Genomic DNA, 20,628 nt, shown 5'->3' on the forward strand with positions numbered 1-20,628 from the left:
TGCTGGGGAAGTTGACGATTTAAAAAGCGGTATCTGGAACCATCATAAGTTATTATTAAATATATTATACCGCCTGCCAAGTTTGTGCCAAGTCACGTCTCAGGTCTATCAATGCATTATGGCAGTGTGTTTATGATACGGCAAGTAATTCGGTACACAGCTACAGGAAGCGAAAACCAACTCCTTTCGTGACAGCTGAGTCTTTTGAATGTATCGTTAGTACTTCTCGCGTGCTGCACTCCACTCGCTGGCAGCACCACCTGCACTCTCATAAAAACCTCAATCAAGTCCGTAGTCCTACCAAAAGTTTCATAACCAGTGAAACTATCTTTGACGGCTCTTGCACAGCTGCCACAGCTTCCGCATATAATAATATGCATCATGGTATGAATGTTTTCATTTCACGAACTGAAACGTGGCTGAACCTGTGAACAATTTCCCAGCTACCGATCCCGCACCTGCAGCTGGCCCTTCCAAAGATCACACAGGTGGTCTCCTTGGGGAGACTGTCAATCGACCCCGTGTCGATCTTCCAAGATTAGATACGAAACGGAGGCAGACGTTGCTCAATCTCCTGAATGCTTTAAACGAGCTTAGCCAGGCTGAATCTCTCGGCCGAGGTTAGCTTTTCGTGCTATACAATCTTAGGCTGCTCATCGACATCTCAACTCAGACTTTGATCAGAATCCAAGCTTTGAGGACGACAGAGACGTCCGTGAGTAGGACCGTCTGACAGCTGCACCTTTTGTTGAACATCGGATTAGCAACTGTTGACGAGCAACTACAAGTTGCTGGAGCAGAGGCATTTAACAAATTCCAGAAGTTCGTTCACCATCGATCCTGTAATTTTTTCCATTAAAATTTCCTTCAGAAGGATCAATAGTCTCGACAAAGAGGTCACTGCTATTTAACAACAAGCTTTGTGGCTGGTTATGCTGATGCTGTGTTCACACTGACAGCTCAGAAACTTTGGCAATGCTGCACGACAACTTGGTAGTTCTGTCGGAATTCTGTCCTCCGCATTTCGGCTCCGCGAACGTCTTGCACAAGTCCTCTTCCTTTTCCGGGACAATGCGGCTGATCTCTTTCCTCGCAAGATCTCTCGTCAACAACGCGAATTTTTGGTCAACCCCAATCTAATGAACAGAAAGCGCAACGCCCGGCGGCGGAAGAGCATGCCAGGACGTGTTCCAGTTAATACTGAAGACAACTTGGATCTTGAGGGCCTCTCAGAGCAGTTTGAAAACTTTGCTGCTGACCTCATGACCTTCTTGAAATGCCTGAACGATTTTCCGGAGTTCACCGACGAGGCCGTTAACACTTTGATACAGTCATTTGAAGGCGATTTGAAGGTATGCATTCGCACCTTTTTAACCAGCGCTTGATTAATTGTCAGCAGTACTGGGCATGTTGTTTACAAGATTACAGAGGTAAGCCTCTTTCACTCTCGTAGGACTCAATGGCCCGTTATTCTAAATATCTTACATTAGGACAATTCAAATATCCTGCTGTGCAGCGTTATGTTCACGACCTTATGGCTGAAATGGGAGAGCACATCGATAGCATCACTGGAACGTTGTCTATGTTCATCGAAGTTGGTATGTGATCCCGTGGTCTATCCAGGCGACATAACTCTGATTTAGTCCGAGGTGTCCCAACTATTCGATTCGCACAAAAGCACGATGCAGCCGATCTTTTAACTTTGTCAACCGTGGCCACCTTCTTTTCCGCCGTCACTGCCACCACGCTGCAGTTCTCGTATTCTCAAACCGGAGATATGCTCTCTGACGCAGTCAATGCATTCTGGTTCTCCTCGCTTGTATTCAGCATCGCTGCCGCTGTTAATAGTTTGCTGGGGCTTTCTTGGAAACAAGCTATGTAGTAAGTCTTCTCGGACTTGAAGTGGGTTCCAGCTGATGTGGGCAGTCGATCACCTGGTGATCGCGTACCGTGGTGGGTACTGACATGGATTAAACGATCACCCCTAGTATTTTTGGTGATGTCTGTGACGTGCTTCTCGGCTGGACTTGTACTATTCACATATTCTACGCAACAGGTAAGTTCCCTTGGCTATTTTCAATATTTCCTTATACTCATGATGTATCGCAGGGCAAAGTTACATCTACAATCACAACTGTTTTTACTGCGTTCACCTCGTTTGGCCTAGCAGCGGTTTCAGCCTGGTTTGCCTCTGAAAAATGGACATTTGTGCATCATCGTGGGACGAAGTGGCTTTCTGACGTTCTGAAAGATGCTCTGCAATGCCTCATGGCCCTGCGTCTGGTCTCAATCGTCAGAAAAAGCTTTGTTTGGGGCTTGCGGTATGTGCAAAAGGGCGTGGAGTTTGCAGGACACAAATTTAGACGGGTGTCATCGATGGGGACAATCACAACAAGCGCGATAGAGCAAGGCGACAGCCTGACTGCTGGCGATTATGCTCACACTACATCACGCTCTCCTGAACCCCTCTCTCCGCTATCACCCATCCGACAATCTACAGACTCCTACTCGCATTTTAGTGCCGAGGGTTTTTTACATCCTAACTTGGAGTCACCAAGCACCACCTTCAGCAGCACGTCAAACTCTTCGATTACACCGCGAGACCGTTTAACAAGTGCCATTCGATCCGTCATGATGCTTCAGTCTACAACATCTTCTCCTAGCAACCCATTTTCTCCTGTGCGGAAACGAACGACTTCCTCGGTGTTCACAGATGTATCGAGGATGATGCCAGAGACAGGTGTCACTAGAACATGTAGAGGATCCAAAGTCGCTTCCCTCATACCTAAGCTCAAGAGCTTAGAGATAACGCAAGATTTGGCTGCGCATTCAGCACTCGTCAGGCACTTACAGTTTTCACCCAATGGGAAGTTTTTGGCGACTTCAAGGTAGGACCTTCTAGCCTGTGGAGTACGCTATCTATTAATGCTTTTAATAGTTGGGATCGGACGTCCATCATCTTCCGTGTCGGGGTGTGTGGTACTAGTGGTAGATCGAAACGTGGCAATAATATCCCTATAGGATCCTTGTGTGCCCCATCGTGTGCTTGCATATGCTTCTGGCTTTATTGGTCAAGTTGTTTGGTACGCTATTTTTGCTTCGTAGTCATGGCTTGCTGATGTTTTGATAAGGTCCCCAGTTGGCGTGCTTCTCCTTACACGGCTGAATCGGGCTATCAAAGTTTGGACAGAGGTTCGTTGAACTGGAAGAAGGGCAATGGCGTGCTGATTTATGTGACATTTTTAGGATGGGGTGTGTCGGAAAACCATCGAACGTCACCAGTATGTCCAGTCAATCACATGGCTGCCTGGAGGGGAAGGTGAGGCCCCAAAATATTGGCACCCGCAGACTATGCCAACCAGTGATCTCTGTAGCATTTCTGTCTGTTGAGGGTAGCGAAGTGGTCAAATTGGTGAGTAGCTACCGCGCTCTTATTTATGACGTGTCCACTCATTCCGACAGGATCTTAATGGCAATGTGCGCGCACTAAGGTCAATTTTTTTGGAATGCCGCTGAAGTCCCGTTCTTCAGGTCCTCGACACGTATCGCTTCAATCGGGTGTTCATCCATGATGTGGCCATTACTCACGATCTACAGCGGTTGTTGTGTGTCGGGCCGATCCTATATTCTCCAAAAGGATTGCATCCTAGCAAGTCACGAGTAGAAAAGCAGCTTTTGGGTGAATTTACCGTCGTCTTTCGTGGGATCTGACTTCTTATCTATTTTAGTTTATAACATCCAGACGAAGGTTATAGAAAAGTGAGCCCATCAGCTTGCTTTAAGGCATGTATTAACCACTTGTGGCAGCCAGACACCAATACTCAATGATGTTCGTGATATAATGCTGGCTAAGAACGGGCAAGTAGCTTTGGTATCTTACGAAAACAAGGTCCGTCAGTATATCGCATTACGGTTATTTTTCTCAGTTTCTCTCGTGGATATATCTAGGCATTCCCCCAGTTGTGGAAGTTAGAAATGGTTAAGGATCAGGCGCGACTGACTCTGCGTCATACTTATATGCCCAGGGTGCTAGTTGACTTTGCAGGACCGAGCTATTTTGGGGGCAAGGATGATCAGCTTGTGCTTTGTGCCGGCAAGGGTGCGCTATTTCCGGTTCCTCTTAGCCCTATAACTAAAGAAGTACTGAACAGCTGGTGATATACATATCTGGGATCGCGATTCAGCCGTGCTTCTCCATCATGTCCGTGCCCAAGCCCTAGGCGGGGACCTGACGTGTATCGCATGGAATCATGCTTCGGACAACCCTTTCATGTTTGCTACGGGAAGCCACGATGGTGCGGTCAGATTGTGGACGACGGCGAATGACTATCGACCATGCGAGTCTAGCCGCCGTCTCTTTGCAGTGACTGCACCATCTACACCGTATTCTGCTACCCCTCGGTCACCTTCACCTGTTGATAATGGAACTCAGACAGATAGCGCTGGCACACAGTTGGGGGAATACACCTCAGAGCCATTAACGCTCTCGCCCGTGGAAGATAGTGACCAGCGAGATAGAATTGTTACATTTGCACATACCCGTGGATAGTAATTATACCCATCTGTATACCCATCAATATACCCGGACTCGGAAAACAGGTTTCACTGTACATGTGAGTGAAAGCATTTTACGCTGGACTGGAGCTATCCGCAAGTTCACGACACTGCTTCGTATATGTATTGCGCATACTGTTGCAAAATCTGACGTCCACATTTTTCATATCTCATTGTTTGCTACACATTAAGATGAGAAAATTATATAGAACTGTATAGCTACGCATGTTATAAGTGAGCTCCAGTTTACAGGAGAAAAAAATACTGAAATGATGCTGCCAGAAGTACGCCGACTCAAGATATCAGAAACAATAGAGTTCAATAATAAAAGGTCTCATATCCAAGAATAGGTCTTGAATGTGTGCCATGAGGTGTTTTTCAACTCTCATTCTTTTATTGCACACATGCAGAGCACCATACGACGAGGGTTCCAATTGTCCAAATCGGACCGTATCGAGGCTGGAAACGAATGAATGTCGACTCTCGCACGGAGGGCGTTTGTTCGAGGCGGCGAGAGGTACGCCGGTAACCTGCGGTGTTTGGAAAAGCTGTAAATTATGCTAAGTGAGGCGAATTTTTGGGATATGCTGATAAGTGATACTGCCTGCCCAGTTGACTCGCTTGTGAGAAGAGTCGTATGTCACTGCACCGCAGGTCTTTGCATACTAAAGATATGCAGGAAAGTATTATAATCGCCTGTCATGGGTGTCCATGAGTACAGAAAATCAATATCATCTCCGAGTTCATCGTCATCGAAATGGTTTTCTGCGTCATGATTGACGTCGGAATATTAGTCTGAGTTAGTTATAAGCCGCCGCGATCCAGGGTCTGAGCATTCACCGCCTAATAATTTATTCTGAAGGGCTTGTCAATATATCAATAATATTGACGTTGTGGACATACTTGGTCCTCCACTAAATCATCAAGATTGGGATGTTTTGCGGTGGGTTTCTGTTGAACAGTCTGATCCTTGTCACCCTCAAATGAGCCTCCCGCAGGTACCGCAACTAGTGATTTCGTGGTTCCATGTCAAGGTTGTCTTCAATCTTTCCTGTGGCTCGGTTGCCAGGTTGCCGATCATTCAATGTAACGACTTTTTCAGGCACCATGAACGTCCTGTCGGGTAGGCTGCCAGGACAGCGTGAGGGCGCCGAATTGAACTGTTTCTCATTGTCGGTGCGAAAACCAAGAAACTCTTGAAAAAAAAGTATGTGGATGTGTGAGTTGAGAGTAGAAGATCGGCGCCCCGCCGGCGACGTACCGTGTTCGCGGCTGTGGCTGTATCATTATACATCAATTTGTTCCGTACCCATGGATGAAACTTCGGGCTCCATGGAATATACCTCTCTTATTTCCTGTACATCATCCACTACATTAATCCGACTCACTTAGAACATGCTATCAAAACAGGTCATCGCTGTAGCACGCAGTCGTGCTTTTCTTGCAAGCAGAAATGCCCAATATCGTGACACTGCTGTATCGTTGTCGAAAGGATGGTGCGCGTTCTTTGCATGTTGTGTTCTCTACTGGCAGCATAGCTAATGGGCGATCAATTTCTTGTCTGTCTAGGAAAGTCGCCAGCTCGCAAATGAGATGCGCACAGTTCCACTCATCACATCTCCTCCAAGGTCAGCTTTAGTATCTAAATAACGGAGCATGATCATTCAAATGTGGGCTGTCCTCGCTGATCTACAGTCGAGACCGTAAAAGTGCCACAGATGGCAGAGTCCATCTCCGAAGGTACTCTTCGGTCTTGGTCAAAACAGGTTGGGGATAGCGTCGAGGCTGATGAGGAAGTCGCGACAATTGAGACGGATAAGGTGAGTAGCATTTCATTTCCATCTTTATCGCACCAACAACACACTAACGTGCTTTCCCGGAGATCGATGTTTCTGTGAACGCGCCTAAATCAGGGAAAATTGTGGAGCTGCTCGCACAAGAGGATGACACTGTCAACGTCGGCCAGGACCTCTTCAGAATCGAACCCGGTGAATATGATGGTAGGTACCACGTCTTTGATCACACACCATTTCTTCACATGGTTCTAGCATCTCCCGCCCCTCAAGAACAGAAAAAGGTAGACCCTGAAGAACCCAAAGACCAACAACTGGATAAGACCACGCCGGAGCCTCTCGCACCCTCAGGTGTCGACAGATTGAGTAGCGGAATTCCTCCTGAGACTCCTAAGGAGTCCAAGAAGGAAGTGAAGCAGGACTCCAAACCAAAGGAGGTCAAGTCAAACGCACCTCCCGCTGCGCCAAAAGCACCAGGCAACCGGGGTGAGACTAGGGTAAGCATTTCATTGCTACGCCTCCTTCAAAGATATTAACATATCTCTACCCCTTAGGTCAAGATGAACCGTATGCGCCTGCGCATTGCCGAACGTCTGAAGGAGTCTCAAAACGCTGCCGCTTCGCTCACAACCTTCAATGAGATCGACATGTCGTCTCTCATGGAGATGCGAAAGAAGTACAAGGATGAGGTGCTCAAGGAACATGACGTTAAGCTAGGCTTCATGAGCGCGTTCGCTCATGCGTGCGCGCTGGCACTGAAGGAGATTCCTGCTGCAAACGCATCTATTGAGGGTGACGAGATTGTATACCATGATTACGTCGACCTCAGTGTTGCTGTCGCGACTCCGAAGGGTTTGGTCACTCCCGTAGTGAGGAATGCCGAGAGCATGGGCTTTGTTGATATCGAGAAGGAGATTGCCGCTCTCGGCACTAAGGCCAGGGACGGGAAGTTGACTCTCGAGGACATGGCAGGAGGCACCTTCACCATGTAAGCTTTTTTGATGATCTGCCTAAACCAAGACTAATTTCACGCATCCAGTTCCAATGGTGGTGTCTTCGGCTCATTGTACGGAACGCCCATCATCAACTTGCCACAGTCCGCTGTGCTAGGCATGCACGCTATCAAGGACAGGCCTGTCGTAGTCAACGGCCAGATCGTCATCCGACCCATCATGGTTGTCGCTCTCACCTATGACCACAGACTACTCGATGGTCGGGAGGCAGTTACATTCTTGGGTTCGTACTCTTTCTGTCGTTTGGTCTCACCCAACGTATTGACGGCGTTTATAGTGAAGGTTCGTGACTACATCGAGGACCCCCGCAAAATGCTCCTTGCATTGAATTGAGTTTTCCTTGGAGAATTTTGTTTGCGAAAGACCCGCAGCTAAGCGCGCTTGTTCTTATGAGTTACAGTAATTTCGCAGCCCACATCTTCAATGATAGTTGCCTTGGTCTGCAGCAGGGGCAGGGGGCCCTTAGGCTAGATAGTATCGTCCTGCATGGAGTAGTACTCGGACAAAAATGGAAATAAAATCAAAACAAAAACATTCCTTGGTCCATCCCAAGTTGTCATGTCGCTCTATAGAAGGCTCTCACTCATCAACTTGCGGGACAATGAGCAGCATATTTATGTGTCTTTTCAAACCACATAAACCACCTTCCATCAGAATCCATCTACAACTTTACAGATGTCGTATCAATCTTCTTTGCTGCATTTGAGTTGGTGCTATTAATACTACTGTACCAGAGACTATAATCTCCCACAAGGCAGTCGGCTTACAGCAACGCGTGCCCTGAATAATATGGGAATCAAAAAACGACGCTACGTGTCCCCGCGTGAAAAAACGGAATAAAGTCAGATAACGACGAGCATCGCATCGGCAACTCCGACCGGCAGACGTCACGGTACGACCTCCTTTTCCTTACCCTTCCGGGACGGCGGCAGCGCCAAGCTTGGTAAGCTTGCCGCGCTTGCTGCGCCAGTGAACGATGCGAGGCGTCGTGTTCCCTTCAGCCCCGTTGGCGAGGAGAGAATACTTGGTGAGTGCAAAGGACTGTTTGGGACAGAGGCGTTCGGACGTGTCTGTCTTGCGGGCATTTCGCCCTGATTTGCTTCGGTAAGCAAATATTCTACCCAGAGCCGGGAAAAGGACTAGAGCAGAAAAACGGTGAACTTGCAGTTGCAGCAATAAAGTTTATGGTATTACCTCGGTCTCATCTGTCCTTTCTAAATCGACTGTCCTTTTGACTCGGCGACCCGATATTTGATGAACGTCCCCAGAATGAAGTACCAGATGAAGCCGTTATCGAGGAACGCTGGAGGCCTGCTTTTTCACGTTCGGCGTCCGTCCATGATAGAATAGATGCAAGGAGCGTGAGCATTTCGAAGCGTTTTGCATCGGCGCGTGGAGTCGAAAGAAACGATAGAAGAACGTTGTTGACCAATCTCCGGTCTACATTCGTATCAGATGAGTTGCGCCGAAGTCTACGGAGGGCTTCCATCAGGTGTTCGTTGATGATTACAGCTGAAAAGAATATTGATATTAGGCAACATGTGCGATGATGAAAATAGACCTTCGTGTCGCAGCTTCCCGATCAATAGATTCTTCTCCTTGACGTCCTGTTCTAGCTCTTGTGTTCGCGAGGCATTGATTTTCAGTTCGTCAAGCTGGGCCTGTCTGATATTTGAGCTCAGTTAGATGACCGACCAGAACACGAGGCGGACCTCTGCGTCTAGAGCTCGTCGTTTAAACTCGGTTAATGACATGTTGACATCATCGAGCTGAGATCGGTAGTCCTTCACGGCTTGTGAAAGTTCGTGTTCCTTAGCTGCCAATGTTTTAGCACGGACAACCTGAACATAAAATACGTATGACATTGCTTACATGCTGAGAAATCCTCTAGAACTGACTGTAAGTTAGTCGCAGTCTCCCGCGCTGCGACCAACTCAACTGACTCTCGATCTCGAGCTTCGCGTTCCATCTCCAGATCACGCCTCAACGTCTCCAGGCTCAATCTTGCTTCATCACCCAACATCTTCTCCTGCATCGTGGCGCGTTCCCATTCGCCACGCTCAATGCGGCATCGCTCGAGCTCACTCAAAGTCTCCCGAAGCTCACGTTCACGTAGAAGACTTTCCTGCGCATTCTCGTTCAGGACCTGACTTCGAATTGTATCTAGCTCCTTTGAATTGCGTTCTGCTTCTTCATGAGATGCGATGAGCTCGGCCTTCAAAGTCTCGACTGTGGAGACCAGATCCTCATTCTGCGCCGTAAGATGCTGAACAAGTTGCTCTCTCCTATCGAGTTCTTCCTATGCATAGTTTGTTAGGATACAAAAAAATAATAGATATTTCAATATAAACGTACAGCATCCTGTTGCAGCTTGTTGCCTAGACTTGTACGCATGGTGGTGAGTTTGGCCAGGAGGTTACGATACTGTGCAGCAAGGTTTTCTTTCTCCTCTCTTTCGTGTTTGAGTTCTCTCGTCAGCTTCTCGACGGGGTCCAAGCCCTCCTCGTCCATGAGGGCACGGGAATGATGTCCATTGACGCCAACTATGGGAGAAGACGTGGAGCTGCGTTCGCTGTCTAGAGATGAGCGACCATCCACATTTACGACGTGATTAAGAGGAGAAAACGGTCTGGCATGGACTGGGGACTTCGAGTCATTCCGGGTGATGGCTGCGCCGTTGGAGGACATCAGTCTTGTTCTTGTCATTCAGCCCTGTGCTCCCAGAGCATAAGGCTACTTCACACACCAAAAATGGAATTACACGTGCGCTTTCATTAATAATTATTGCACCTTTCCAAGTTCAAGTGACGTTAATTTTGTTTAACATTTCCGCTCAACTAAAACGTCGACTTGCTCTTTGTTTTCAGTTCTGATGCAAAAGCTTTATATTTGCCTGATTGTAATATGGATTTGTATCAGGTCCAGATCATGCGGGCAAAAACACTGATAGTGCAGCTCTCATCGGAGCTTTTGTATCATACCCTGTCATTTTTCGATTCGTACGACCTTCTGCAGGTACGAAAGGCGGGTGAACAGGTGCATTCATCTCACTGTGATCACTGCTCACCCTTCTCACCTCGTTACTTTCAAATGAGCTCATTGGGATCCTCAGAAGTGCCACTCGCTACGCGTCGCAAACGACTTGGACTATATGACGGTAATACGAGTTGAACTCAAACTAAAATGCACGTTACCCTTACCAATTTTAGGACTTCAGAAATGTAAATGCGTTTTGGGGCGGTATATATAATTCAGTTCAGGGAAACTGCATCCACTTTGCACGACTGCCATCCAACACGTCCGATTTTGGCGATTTATCATACTCCCATTGCTGGAGTCAACACGACGACCTTAGTAAACTTCACTTTCTGTGCTGGGCAAGACCTGCTTACTTTATTGGCACGCTTACGAGACTTGTGAGTCCATTATGTTCGCTCAGTGATGTCTCACGCTAGACTGCATATGTAGGCAGGCGGGATCTTGGACACGAGATTCATCTGGAATCGCTGATGACGAAGGACACCCACTCCGATGCAGGTAATCATTCTTGGAAGTACTCGTCATCATCGTGAATTACGTTAGTATGCTATGTCGGGCTGTTATCACAAACGTGGACGACGCCTTGCATATATAGTGGGACTGGAAATCCAAGATGGGTCACCAGTTCCTTCACTGTACAAGTCAACTTGGCTAGAAATTAAAGGATAATGACAGCTCGATCCTTCTCCACTATATATATCGGCGACTACTCCTCCATTACAGAGGATAAGTTCTTCGTCCAAGTTGTTACCTCCGGGAGTATAGAAATCTATTCTATTGATGACAAGTCAAAGCTCTGTAACGCGCCGTGACAATCTTCTTACATTCTCTCGTGGATGACTTTTCTTACACAGATGTATTCATGAGCGAATATCCAACTGCTTGTCCCATGTTTCCCATTTTTGAAAGTCTTACCAGCAACCTTCATGTTCATCTCATGGACACCCTACCCTTGTCTTGGTCGCTCGAACGACGAACCACTCAATCTACTATCGTTTTGTTTCGTCTGGCGTAGTGCCATTCTAACATTCCGAAGTTCACCTGTCAGGACTCACAGCCGATTTGTGAACTCAATTCTCAGCCTACCTTGATTGGATTTGGGGGACCGCAGCATACGCTTGGTTCCATGTTCAACTGAACGAGGACTGGTATACTTCACTTTGATTTCCACACAGTGGATATATCAATGAATTTAGTCCTCACCACTTGGTCCACTTCGCGAAAGATCATCGTCGACTAGAGATTCGATCCACACATCGCTTGGAATTATGGCGCGATAAAATTGTACCAGGCGTGATGGACAGGATGATCTTACGCCCATTTACGGAACCTCCTGTGCATGCACTGACGTATCGTGAGTCTTAGCAAGGAGCCGTCTGATATAAATAAGATGTAATCAGATGAAAGTAGGATTCCTATGGTGACAGTGAATTGCGATAGAGATCTGAGTCTAGTGCATTGCACAAAAATCAATGTGTTGGTGTAATCCAATGTTACTCGATATCGACGCCTTGGAGGGATGGTCTTTTGGTGGAGGCGCTCTGCGTCGTGTTTCGCCCGCATTGCCTTGTGCAGCCTATTGATTGCCGAGGTCATCATATCATGGAAAATACACATAATATATAATATATTGTGTACATGTTCCATCATAAGTTCATTTAAGTGCTGGAGTTCGTGTCCGTAGCGGATGTGCTTAAGCGCATGTCACCTCCAGCTCAGGAACCAGGCACTCACAGCAGGTCACAACATCAAAAATTACCATTTATTCGCACCTTCAACTCCTCCTCGTGCCTCCTCAACAATAGCCGGTCCACCCAACCGCCCTTGGGAAATGCTTGATCCCACCGATTATGCAAATGCACAGCAAATATCTTCCCTAGCGCCCTATCGAGCGCCCCACCCTCCTCAAGCCCCTCCCCGGGTCTGCCGGTCCACTTCCCGTCTATGCGATCAGGCTCAAACGGCTCTGGCGCTCTGTTGTCGAGACGACATACCAGAGGGTCGGAGAAGCAGAATGGTAAAATTTTGAAGGGAGGTATGGATTCGTTGAGGAGGCGTCGCCATAGCCTATGGTAAAGAACTGAACCCCAATCAGTGCTTGGAGAACGTGGGGGAGTGCTGTGTGCCATGAGATGGAAGGCTTCACAGAGGTAAGGCGAGTGCTTGCGAAAGTGCATGAGCGCACCGTTGAATGGTTGGTAAATCTTATCTGAGAAAACTTGTAGATAAGTGGATGAAAGAGAGTTGATTATTGGATTACCGTAGCAGTCCCATTGCGTTACGAATTCGTGCTCAAGCAATGGAGAGAGGTCTCGAGTTAGGAGCATGTCCATGTCTATCCAAGCGCCGCCGTATGCCCAGATGACAAGTAAACGGATGAGGTCGCCGTCTACCCATGCTTTCTTGTCCTCGAGATTGAGTAAGCGGTGGTTCTCCATCGCCGTGCCCTTGGCTAATTCAGGTATATCCACTATCCGAAGTGTGAACGAGCCAGGAAACAGATCGAGATACTTTTGCACGATTGGATTGAGTGATAGGTCGCCGTTTGACCAGAGCATGAGACGAGAGCGGGGGAGGTCTTGCGTAGCGAAAAATGACTTTAGCATGTACTCTTGTCTCTCGCCGAAAGGTGCAAGATCGATGCGCCAATATGTGTGGAACTGTGCTCGCTCATCTGGTAAGATATACCGTTCCTCTGCCTTTCGTTCCCCTTCTGCAAATCTTATTATTCCCGCTAAGTCATAGCAGTCCATACCCAGCCGTAATGGTACACCTGCCTGAACCTCAAACCGTTTCCCGCCATACACAGCGTCACTGATGTTGTATAGTGAGCTGATGCGCTCAGGCTCAAAACATCCTGCAAGTGGGGATAATGGGAGTATTTCACGCTGTATCCATGCTCGTTGATGAAATACGAGGCCGATGCTTCCATGCGGTTCATAAAGAAAGTAAAACATGTAGCCTATGATGAACACCAGCGGCGGAAGCGTGAATTTCGAGAACATTGTGAATCCTCTTCGCAGTCGCATGTCGGGCCAGGAGAAGCGTTATTCCTACCAAGGTAGAGGATGTACAGTGCCATTAGTTGGTCATGGGAACGACTTCGTAACCTGCTCCAGGATAGATGTGAAGACGGGCCGCCGGCGAAGACCGTGTTGGTGCTAATTGGTTTTCTGCGTCAGCCGAGTCACGAGGCAAGTGGCGCAACACCTCTTGTCCTGGTTCGCAACAGCAGACAAGTATCTCTCGTATTATCTACGCTAAATTTTTGTCGTTCCTTGCGCCCACCCACCGCTCCCTCTCTCAAATCGAAATAATTAACTCACTTAAATCGTTAACTATTTGTTCGATGTATTGCGTTCGCTTCCTGGTTTCAAGCCTCACGCATCTGATCGGTGCCCGCCTGCCCATCACGGCTCACCTTGAAACCCTTAGGTTCGCGCGCATGCACCGGGCCGAAAAGCCCTTCGGGCCTTTGCCCAAAAACCTTCACTACATCAATCAGTTTTTCATTGCGCTACGTGTATCTAGTTTACCTCAAACATAGCTTCAACATCCCGATAAACTTCGAGCGTCGAAGGCATAGACAAGAGTCTCAGGCAAGGGTTTGGCGTTTGTGCAAAGATTATAATGTATAATTCTAAATCTAGACATAACTTTTTTATTTTTATTTTTTGGTTGAACGTTGTGGGTTGAGACCACTGGCTTCTGGCAACTGACCAAGTCAGCCCTGGTTGGCCCGTAAGTGTCCGGGAATTGCACCCAGGAGCTGCAGGGATTTCAAGTTGCTAGTGTTGTGGGCAGGACTAATTCAAGGTGGTTCTGCCGGCAGAACTGGCAGAACCATGTTCCGATCAGCGGGAAGTATCGCGCTACAGAGTGTTACAGGGTGCTACAGAGTGCTACCAAGCACTTCGTAGCAAATTACGTTTCCCTGAGTCTGCCAGCGTGATGGCAGAATCATATGTCATTTTCATCGTGCTAGAGGTACTAATTACATGGATGTAAGACCACTTGACACCACCATAGAATCAATATTCCAAGTCCTTGTAACATTGGTCAGCCCGCTGCCCGCGCATAACCGTTACACCAAAAGGTGAAATACTGAAAGCTTAGCTTTCAGTATCAGCGGCGGTATATGTACTGATTATGAGAACTCAGGTAAGCCGGCGTGCTTACAGTCCTATCTTCATTGCAATGCATCATGATTTGAACCTTCTAACTAAGGCCAGCAACTGCTGAAGCAGTTCCAGGGTTATCCACTGAGCCATTTGTCCCCTTGACATCTACATATTATAAGGACGGAGCGATGGTGTGGACGCCATGTGCGAGCTCCACTTTTGCCTGATTTACGTGTCGAACTGTGCATGATGTTTTATGCCACCTGGTCATATCAAATTCGGATCGATTCTCAGGTGAATATTCATAGAAGTGACTCTGAGTCGCCCTTGTAACAGTACTAAGTAACTAGAGTAACTTTGCACAGGAGGTTTTCCACAATGAAAATCGTAAGCAAGTCAAGTCACACAAATGGGTTTTGTCGATTTGCAAGAAAGTTTTTCTAATGCTATGTTATTCTAGAGTCTAGGCTATTCGAGGTAGCCCAGAAATCCGTGTAGCAATGAGCATATCGATCATAACTGCATATCGTGTGACAAATTGACCATTGGGACAACAAGAAACAGAAAAATGACCCACTGTTATGAACACGCTCAGTTTTCCACTTTTTTTGACACATATATGTGATGTCTGGTGGATGTCGTTAGGCTATTGATAGAAGGCACAAGGGGTAAGTCATGGAGTTGAATCCAAAGCCGACGGATACTCACGTCCAAACCGCAAACAAATTTGGTGCAGCACTGTCCGGCAGGGATGTCCTCGTTCGGGTCACAAGCTGCGCCCTCTGATAAGCACCTCTGGAGGCTCCTGGCACTGACAGACATAAATGTTGTCAAAGCAGCAGCAGCAGCAAGGATGAATGAAAAATGCATGTCTCTTGCTAGGTAATCTAGGATGCGTCAAGAGGATCCCGAATGATAATTCTAAGAGTCGACAACTTGCTTATATATCCCATAAATCGTGCTTTTGGGAAGCTCAGGCTCGGTAGGTCCATCAGCTTGAATGATTATGGCCGGCAGATTTGCATAGGCAGAATCAGATATTCCGCGGATAAGCAATCTAGAACATGTGAATTGAAGGCATATGACTTTACAACAACCTCTAGTAATAGGAATGATAAAGCGACATTTATGCCGATGACGGGCTATTGATCCCCGCCACCACAAAGTAGGTTTTGTATGACGGAAGGATTTTTGTTCCTCAGAAATTTTCAAGTTTTGTGGGCAGCTTTCAGTTGGTGGTGTCATAGGAATTTAAATATCCTAGAACGACTTCGCGAGAACGAGGTCTCACATCAAAACCAGCTTGAATGTCATTGTACCCAAAGTGCATATAAGTATTGAAGATGCATCATGATCAGAGATCACTTTTCACCCACTTATATGCTACTTCTCGCACGACTCAGCTTAGTGAGCAAAGTAACCGAAACCCCCCGCCGAGCGAAGTGACTTGTAGCACGTCACGTCAGCATCGAAATACTTAAGCTTGTCTTTGATAATCTCGTTGGCTTCACTGCAATACCAATTTTTGGCCTATCTGTCCTTCGAGGGATGGTGAGCTTATGGCCATTCCACAGACAGAACCCTCTTAATATCTGCAGCGCTGATGAGAGTGGCAGGCTTTCGGGGGAAAGGAATCTCAACCTGCCAAGCACTGTATCTGGAAAACGAAAACCTGATGGGCCAGTGGGCTTCTGAATCGTAACGGATCACAGCCTATCAGTCATAATTAACGCGAAGTATATACTTACGTTGAACGTTTTAGACTTCGCCGACACTAAACGTTATCAATCCAACATGTGGAGACACTCGAATGGAAACACTCGGCGTGCATCGTGTATAGCGGCGTGGATGATTTGTGCGAACCATATGTACAGCGACAACTTGGTGAATCTTAGTAAGCATTCAACTTGATTCGTTGCATTGCCACCTAGTGCTGATTTGTCATCGGATGCAAACTGCCTGCTCGAAGCCATATACTCCAGCTTCCGAACAACTGACAGTGAGCTCACACTTTCATAAGATATTTAACTCTAACGATTAGAATATATGCCAGTCACATAGCCGACGAACGATGATAATTACTCTATCCTTCGATCCTTTCCAGAACGTTTATAAAGCTCTCGGGACATAAAAACCTGCATCCTTTCTCCCCATCCCAGAGCTATTCGAGCCTTCAGCTAGATTTTATTTTGCCTCCTACGACCATGCATTTTTCCTTCCTCGTCGTCCTGGTTGTTTTGCCAGCATCTATCTTTGTCAATGCAACACCATCTGTTTTCAGCAGATCATGTCGTGCCGTTGGCAAGTATTGTCAGCAAGGTTCTGATTGCTGCTCTGATGCGTGCGCGTATACATCTGTGAGTTTTCTTGCATCCAAGATTCGGACTCGTGACTCACCTTTTGCGGTTTGTAATAGGATTGCACCGCGAAAACTTGTGTTGATGACGACTCCATACTTGTCGAGGAGCTAGTACGTCGTGAAAGTGAGTCATGCTTCTGCCTTGATCTTAACGCTGTTATTCAATGCACAATTCATAGTTGATTGTTGAGTTGATCATTATGATCATGGCTCTTGGGCCGCTTCTTGAGATACCCTTCAATAGAACGAGATCGATGCACATACGTATCTATCTTCGATACCCATTTTATCCGCGGTCCTCTCCCTTCGTTCTGTCTCAGTCCACAGCCCCAACAAGCGATCATATCCGTACAATATTGTTTTGATCGTGACTCAGTCTTTCCAACTAAGACTGATGTGACATATTTGCTAATACACTTGTATAGTACCGGTGCAGGCTAGCAATACGTAGTTCTTCCTCTGGCACCAGCTTTTTCTACTCATCAACATATTGATTACAAAAACATGAGGGATGAGGGAACTAAAGATATGAAACTGGAAGATGGTGATTTTTTTCGCCGACTGGATCACTCGGGGCATGGGTGATGACTGGTGTTAATCGCCATCATTCGGTTGAGTTCATCATGTGAAGTGGTGCATTCTACTGCCCGAACAATTGCCCGAACAGCTCGTAAGCATGTAACAGCAGTGTCACATCACGTATTTATCGCACGTCGTAAGTATGTTCAGAACACAAACTTCAAGCTTCAGGTACCGTACGTCACTTCTACTAAGGAGTATTGAAATATTTACGATTCACCGACTTTCAAGGCCATCAACTCCAGCATGTGGAAACACTGCACACTCTTCGCGCACAGTATCGGTGGTTCATTTTCTCGATCTAATGATACGTACTACAGTTCGGTGGCAACTTGAAGAGTAATGCCAAGTCCAACCGCGACTTCAACTCAACTTCAAAAGTACTGGATCGCTTCGCGAACCCGAGCTGCTTGTCTTAGAAGCCATGTAAAATTTTCGAACCGCTTTCAGTGAGCTCACACTTTCATAAAAATACGTAGTCTCGACACATCAGAATCCACCCATATGCGCCGCGGTCACACAGCCGACGAACAATTCCTATCACCCGGGATTCTTTGTTGATTTTCAGAAGTTTGCAGGACATAAAATCATGTTGTTTTTCTCCCCATCTCTCTCAGACCTATTCAAGAGGGACCTATCTAATATCACCTACAATTAATGCGTTTATCCTTGATCGCCATCGCGGTTACTTGGACAGCATCTATATTTGTCAGTGCAACACCAACTGTTTTCAGCACGTCATGTCAAGCCGTTGGCAAGACTTGCGATGAAGACTCTGACTGCTGCTCTGACGCCTGCGTGTATAGAGATGTGAGTTTGCTTTGCATCCAGGATTATATTCAGCCTCGTGACTCGGTACTCACTCAAATTTGCGGATTATAAAAAGGATTGCAGTAGCAAATTTTGCTACGTTGACCAAGAACGCCCGGAAGGCCAGAATCCAAGAGACAAGTCCGAGGGTAAGTCGTGTATCTACTCTTGTATCGATGATGTTGCTCATGTGGCATCGTTTTCAGTTGATTGCGGCTGAGTTTGGTCAACACACTGTATAACTCTTGGACAGTTTTCACTGGCTCTTGAGATACCCCTTCACAGTAGAACGAGACCGATACACACATCTATCATACACGCGCAATTCCTTCTGGACACACGTTTCCTTCTGTCTCAGTCTGCCCCACCCTAACAATCCTTTCTGGAATCTATACGATATTAGTTTTCCCTCAGTCTTTTTCAACCAAGACTGAGTATTCTTGCCACGCTGTACGGTTGTATGGCACAATGAATTTGGGAGCCGCAACAGGCCACGCATCACTCATAACATGCTGGTTCAACCGTGGTGACGGTATTTGGACCAATGTGGTGATTCGAAATGGCGTTCCGTGAACCTTAACGCCATCATTGGTTGGTCAAATCATATTCGCAATTCGCAAACTTAACTTAAAAGCCGACAAGTCCAGCCTGTGCACAAAACTAGACGGATGTGGGTCATTTTTACTGAATCCCTACTCTCTCGAACTCGACAGCAGCTTGAAGAGTTCAATGAACTTCCGCTACACGGTATGTCAACCTGTATGTGTTGCAACTTGTGATGCAGGAGCTAATCGGACCTAGCTTGAAGTAGTCTCCCCTAGATAAAGGGAGATAGTCGTTCCTTTGAGAAAGAAGCGGGCCCGAACTGCTTGTCCGCAGCGGCGCAGCCATGTCAGATTTTCCAGTCATCGAACTGACACCGTCAGGGTCACTGTCTCAGCTCACTCTTTCATAAACTACATAGCCCCTACCCAACGTCCAGTCACAGGGCCGACGAACGATAGTCGATTACTAGGTTATGACCGCACTGTCTTTTGTATATTCCCCGAATGTTCCCAGGACATAAAAGCATGCCATCACACTGAAGTCCTCTCGGATAGGATACGGTTGAAAATTTGATCTTTTTCAACAGCTATTTAAAATATTGGTACAAAATTTGCCAGGTACTAGATTTAGAGCTTACCGGCGCTATCTGTAATATCTCTTCCGGTAATGTAGAAACCCGACCGAAAAGCACTCGGTATATACGAGTGGTTTACATTTCATGTACGCTACGTGTCATCTACGGGTTCCCTGTACACCCGAGTTTTGTCATACGACGTGTCTGAGACTTGCGGTAAAGTTTCGGTACATTCATGATTGATACTGATCCGCTAGATCGTACCGGAAGCGAAATAGGGGCAATTCAGTCTAACAGATTTTCGGATGCGAAGAATCGAACAATAGGTCGCAGAGACTGTACTCATGTCAAGTACCACACATATAATATTATTGTCAAAAAGTGAGCAGTTGACGTTGGCATTGGAGTACAACAAGTCTACAGTTAACACAACGTTGAAGCAGTACATGAAATAAATGCCGTCACCTAATATTTTTCATTATCCACCTTGTCGAAAAATGGTGTTTAATCGGTTAGTTAAAGCACCCGCTGACGCGGACCATGCGGTCTAACAGTTTATAAAGAGCTGTTGAAAAGTTGTGATGGTTCAACCGTACCCTATTCTTCAAGTTGAACCCATCTCATACCACCTCCTATAAACCATGCGTCTATTCTCATTCGAGCTCGCCGTCGTGGCTGCTTTGACAGCATCTATGTATGTCAGTAGGGCCCTAGCTACTACCTCTAACAAGCGGTGTAATGCCATTGGCAATTATTGCGATGAAGATTCTGATTGCTGCTCTGATACGTGCCAATGGGATACTGTGAGTTTGTTTTGCAAGCATGCAGGATTCAACCTCACAATTTGTTGTAACAGGCTTGCACCCATAAAACTTGTATTTCCGACGACGGAAATGTAGAGCAATTGATGCGTGCTTATAGTGAGTCATGTTTCTGCCTTGGCATTGATGATCCCGTTCATTCATGGCATAATATTACTTAGCGGATTGTTAAGTTCATGAGCTTGAAATGGTTGCAAGTTTCGCTGCGCCTTTGATGTACACCGTATCTACGTACTGTAACACCTCCCCATTTCTTTCTCCGTCTCATCGTTGAACCATAAATTTCACCAAAGCCTCCATTGTAGTGCCACTATAAGTTGTTTAGGTTATGCCGTGTAAATTTCAGTATTATGACATCATCATCTTGATCTAGCGGTCTTAGCGTCTATCAGGGGAGGAAGAGCGGATTCACACTTGTC

At 46.7% G+C, this 20,628-nt stretch overlaps 6 protein-coding genes across 6 annotated transcripts; 3 read left to right on the top strand and 3 right to left on the bottom strand.

Annotated features, from left to right (window-relative positions):
- The first annotated feature begins 103 nt into the window (after positions 1 to 103).
- Positions 104 to 4,584, top strand: EDB93DRAFT_1125986 (WD40-repeat-containing domain protein). Its single transcript, XM_041448739.1, has 23 exons — positions 104 to 287; positions 349 to 384; positions 444 to 620; positions 674 to 715; positions 765 to 822; positions 872 to 896; positions 960 to 1,352; positions 1,400 to 1,430; positions 1,491 to 1,598; positions 1,650 to 1,881; positions 1,927 to 2,056; positions 2,110 to 2,888; positions 2,939 to 2,972; positions 3,022 to 3,083; positions 3,132 to 3,192; positions 3,247 to 3,319; positions 3,375 to 3,412; positions 3,463 to 3,477; positions 3,532 to 3,679; positions 3,729 to 3,759; positions 3,808 to 3,889; positions 3,949 to 4,099; positions 4,152 to 4,584. Exons 2-23 carry the CDS (start codon positions 375 to 377, stop codon positions 4,547 to 4,549), a joined length of 3,078 nt encoding a protein of 1,025 aa, XP_041311192.1. The 5' UTR covers positions 104 to 287; positions 349 to 374; the 3' UTR covers positions 4,550 to 4,584.
- A 1,195-nt stretch (positions 4,585 to 5,779) lies between these two features.
- EDB93DRAFT_1319448 (uncharacterized protein) lies at positions 5,780 to 7,944 on the top strand. The gene is made up of 8 exons (XM_041454880.1): positions 5,780 to 6,050; positions 6,124 to 6,182; positions 6,250 to 6,374; positions 6,437 to 6,554; positions 6,603 to 6,844; positions 6,902 to 7,335; positions 7,387 to 7,583; positions 7,638 to 7,944. Exons 1-8 carry the CDS (start codon positions 5,950 to 5,952, stop codon positions 7,691 to 7,693), a joined length of 1,332 nt encoding a protein of 443 aa, XP_041311193.1. The 5' UTR covers positions 5,780 to 5,949; the 3' UTR covers positions 7,694 to 7,944.
- EDB93DRAFT_1125997 (uncharacterized protein) lies at positions 7,945 to 10,094 on the bottom strand. The gene is made up of 7 exons (XM_041448740.1): positions 9,716 to 10,094; positions 9,233 to 9,659; positions 9,073 to 9,176; positions 8,922 to 9,021; positions 8,621 to 8,872; positions 8,555 to 8,595; positions 7,945 to 8,499 (listed from the first exon to the last, which is right to left on the bottom strand). Exons 1-7 carry the CDS (start codon positions 10,064 to 10,066, stop codon positions 8,248 to 8,250), a joined length of 1,527 nt encoding a protein of 508 aa, XP_041311194.1. The 5' UTR covers positions 10,067 to 10,094; the 3' UTR covers positions 7,945 to 8,247.
- A 2,053-nt stretch (positions 10,095 to 12,147) lies between these two features.
- EDB93DRAFT_1238736 (glycosyltransferase family 32 protein) lies at positions 12,148 to 13,404 on the bottom strand (the record flags this gene model as incomplete). Its single annotated transcript, XM_041451555.1, has 2 exons — positions 12,148 to 12,608; positions 12,660 to 13,404. The coding sequence occupies 2 exons, from the start codon at positions 13,402 to 13,404 to the stop codon at positions 12,148 to 12,150; spliced, it is 1,206 nt and encodes a 401-aa protein (XP_041311195.1).
- Positions 13,405 to 14,834: 1,430 nt separating this feature from the next.
- Positions 14,835 to 15,445, bottom strand: EDB93DRAFT_872587 (uncharacterized protein). The gene is made up of 2 exons (XM_041457768.1): positions 15,229 to 15,445; positions 14,835 to 15,166 (listed from the first exon to the last, which is right to left on the bottom strand). Exons 1-2 carry the CDS (start codon positions 15,388 to 15,390, stop codon positions 14,984 to 14,986), a joined length of 345 nt encoding a protein of 114 aa, XP_041311196.1. The 5' UTR covers positions 15,391 to 15,445; the 3' UTR covers positions 14,835 to 14,983.
- A 4,426-nt stretch (positions 15,446 to 19,871) lies between these two features.
- Positions 19,872 to 20,489, top strand: EDB93DRAFT_872368 (uncharacterized protein). The gene is made up of 4 exons (XM_041457767.1): positions 19,872 to 19,899; positions 19,952 to 20,191; positions 20,245 to 20,308; positions 20,371 to 20,489. Exons 2-4 carry the CDS (start codon positions 20,030 to 20,032, stop codon positions 20,379 to 20,381), a joined length of 237 nt encoding a protein of 78 aa, XP_041311197.1. The 5' UTR covers positions 19,872 to 19,899; positions 19,952 to 20,029; the 3' UTR covers positions 20,382 to 20,489.
- The last annotated feature ends 139 nt before the right edge of the window (positions 20,490 to 20,628 follow it).

Source organism: Suillus bovinus (genome assembly GCF_016758785.1).
Source record: "Suillus bovinus strain UH-Sbo-P2 chromosome Unknown EDB93scaffold_8, whole genome shotgun sequence".
In the NCBI taxonomy this organism is placed as follows: Eukaryota; Fungi; Basidiomycota; class Agaricomycetes; order Boletales; family Suillaceae; genus Suillus; species Suillus bovinus.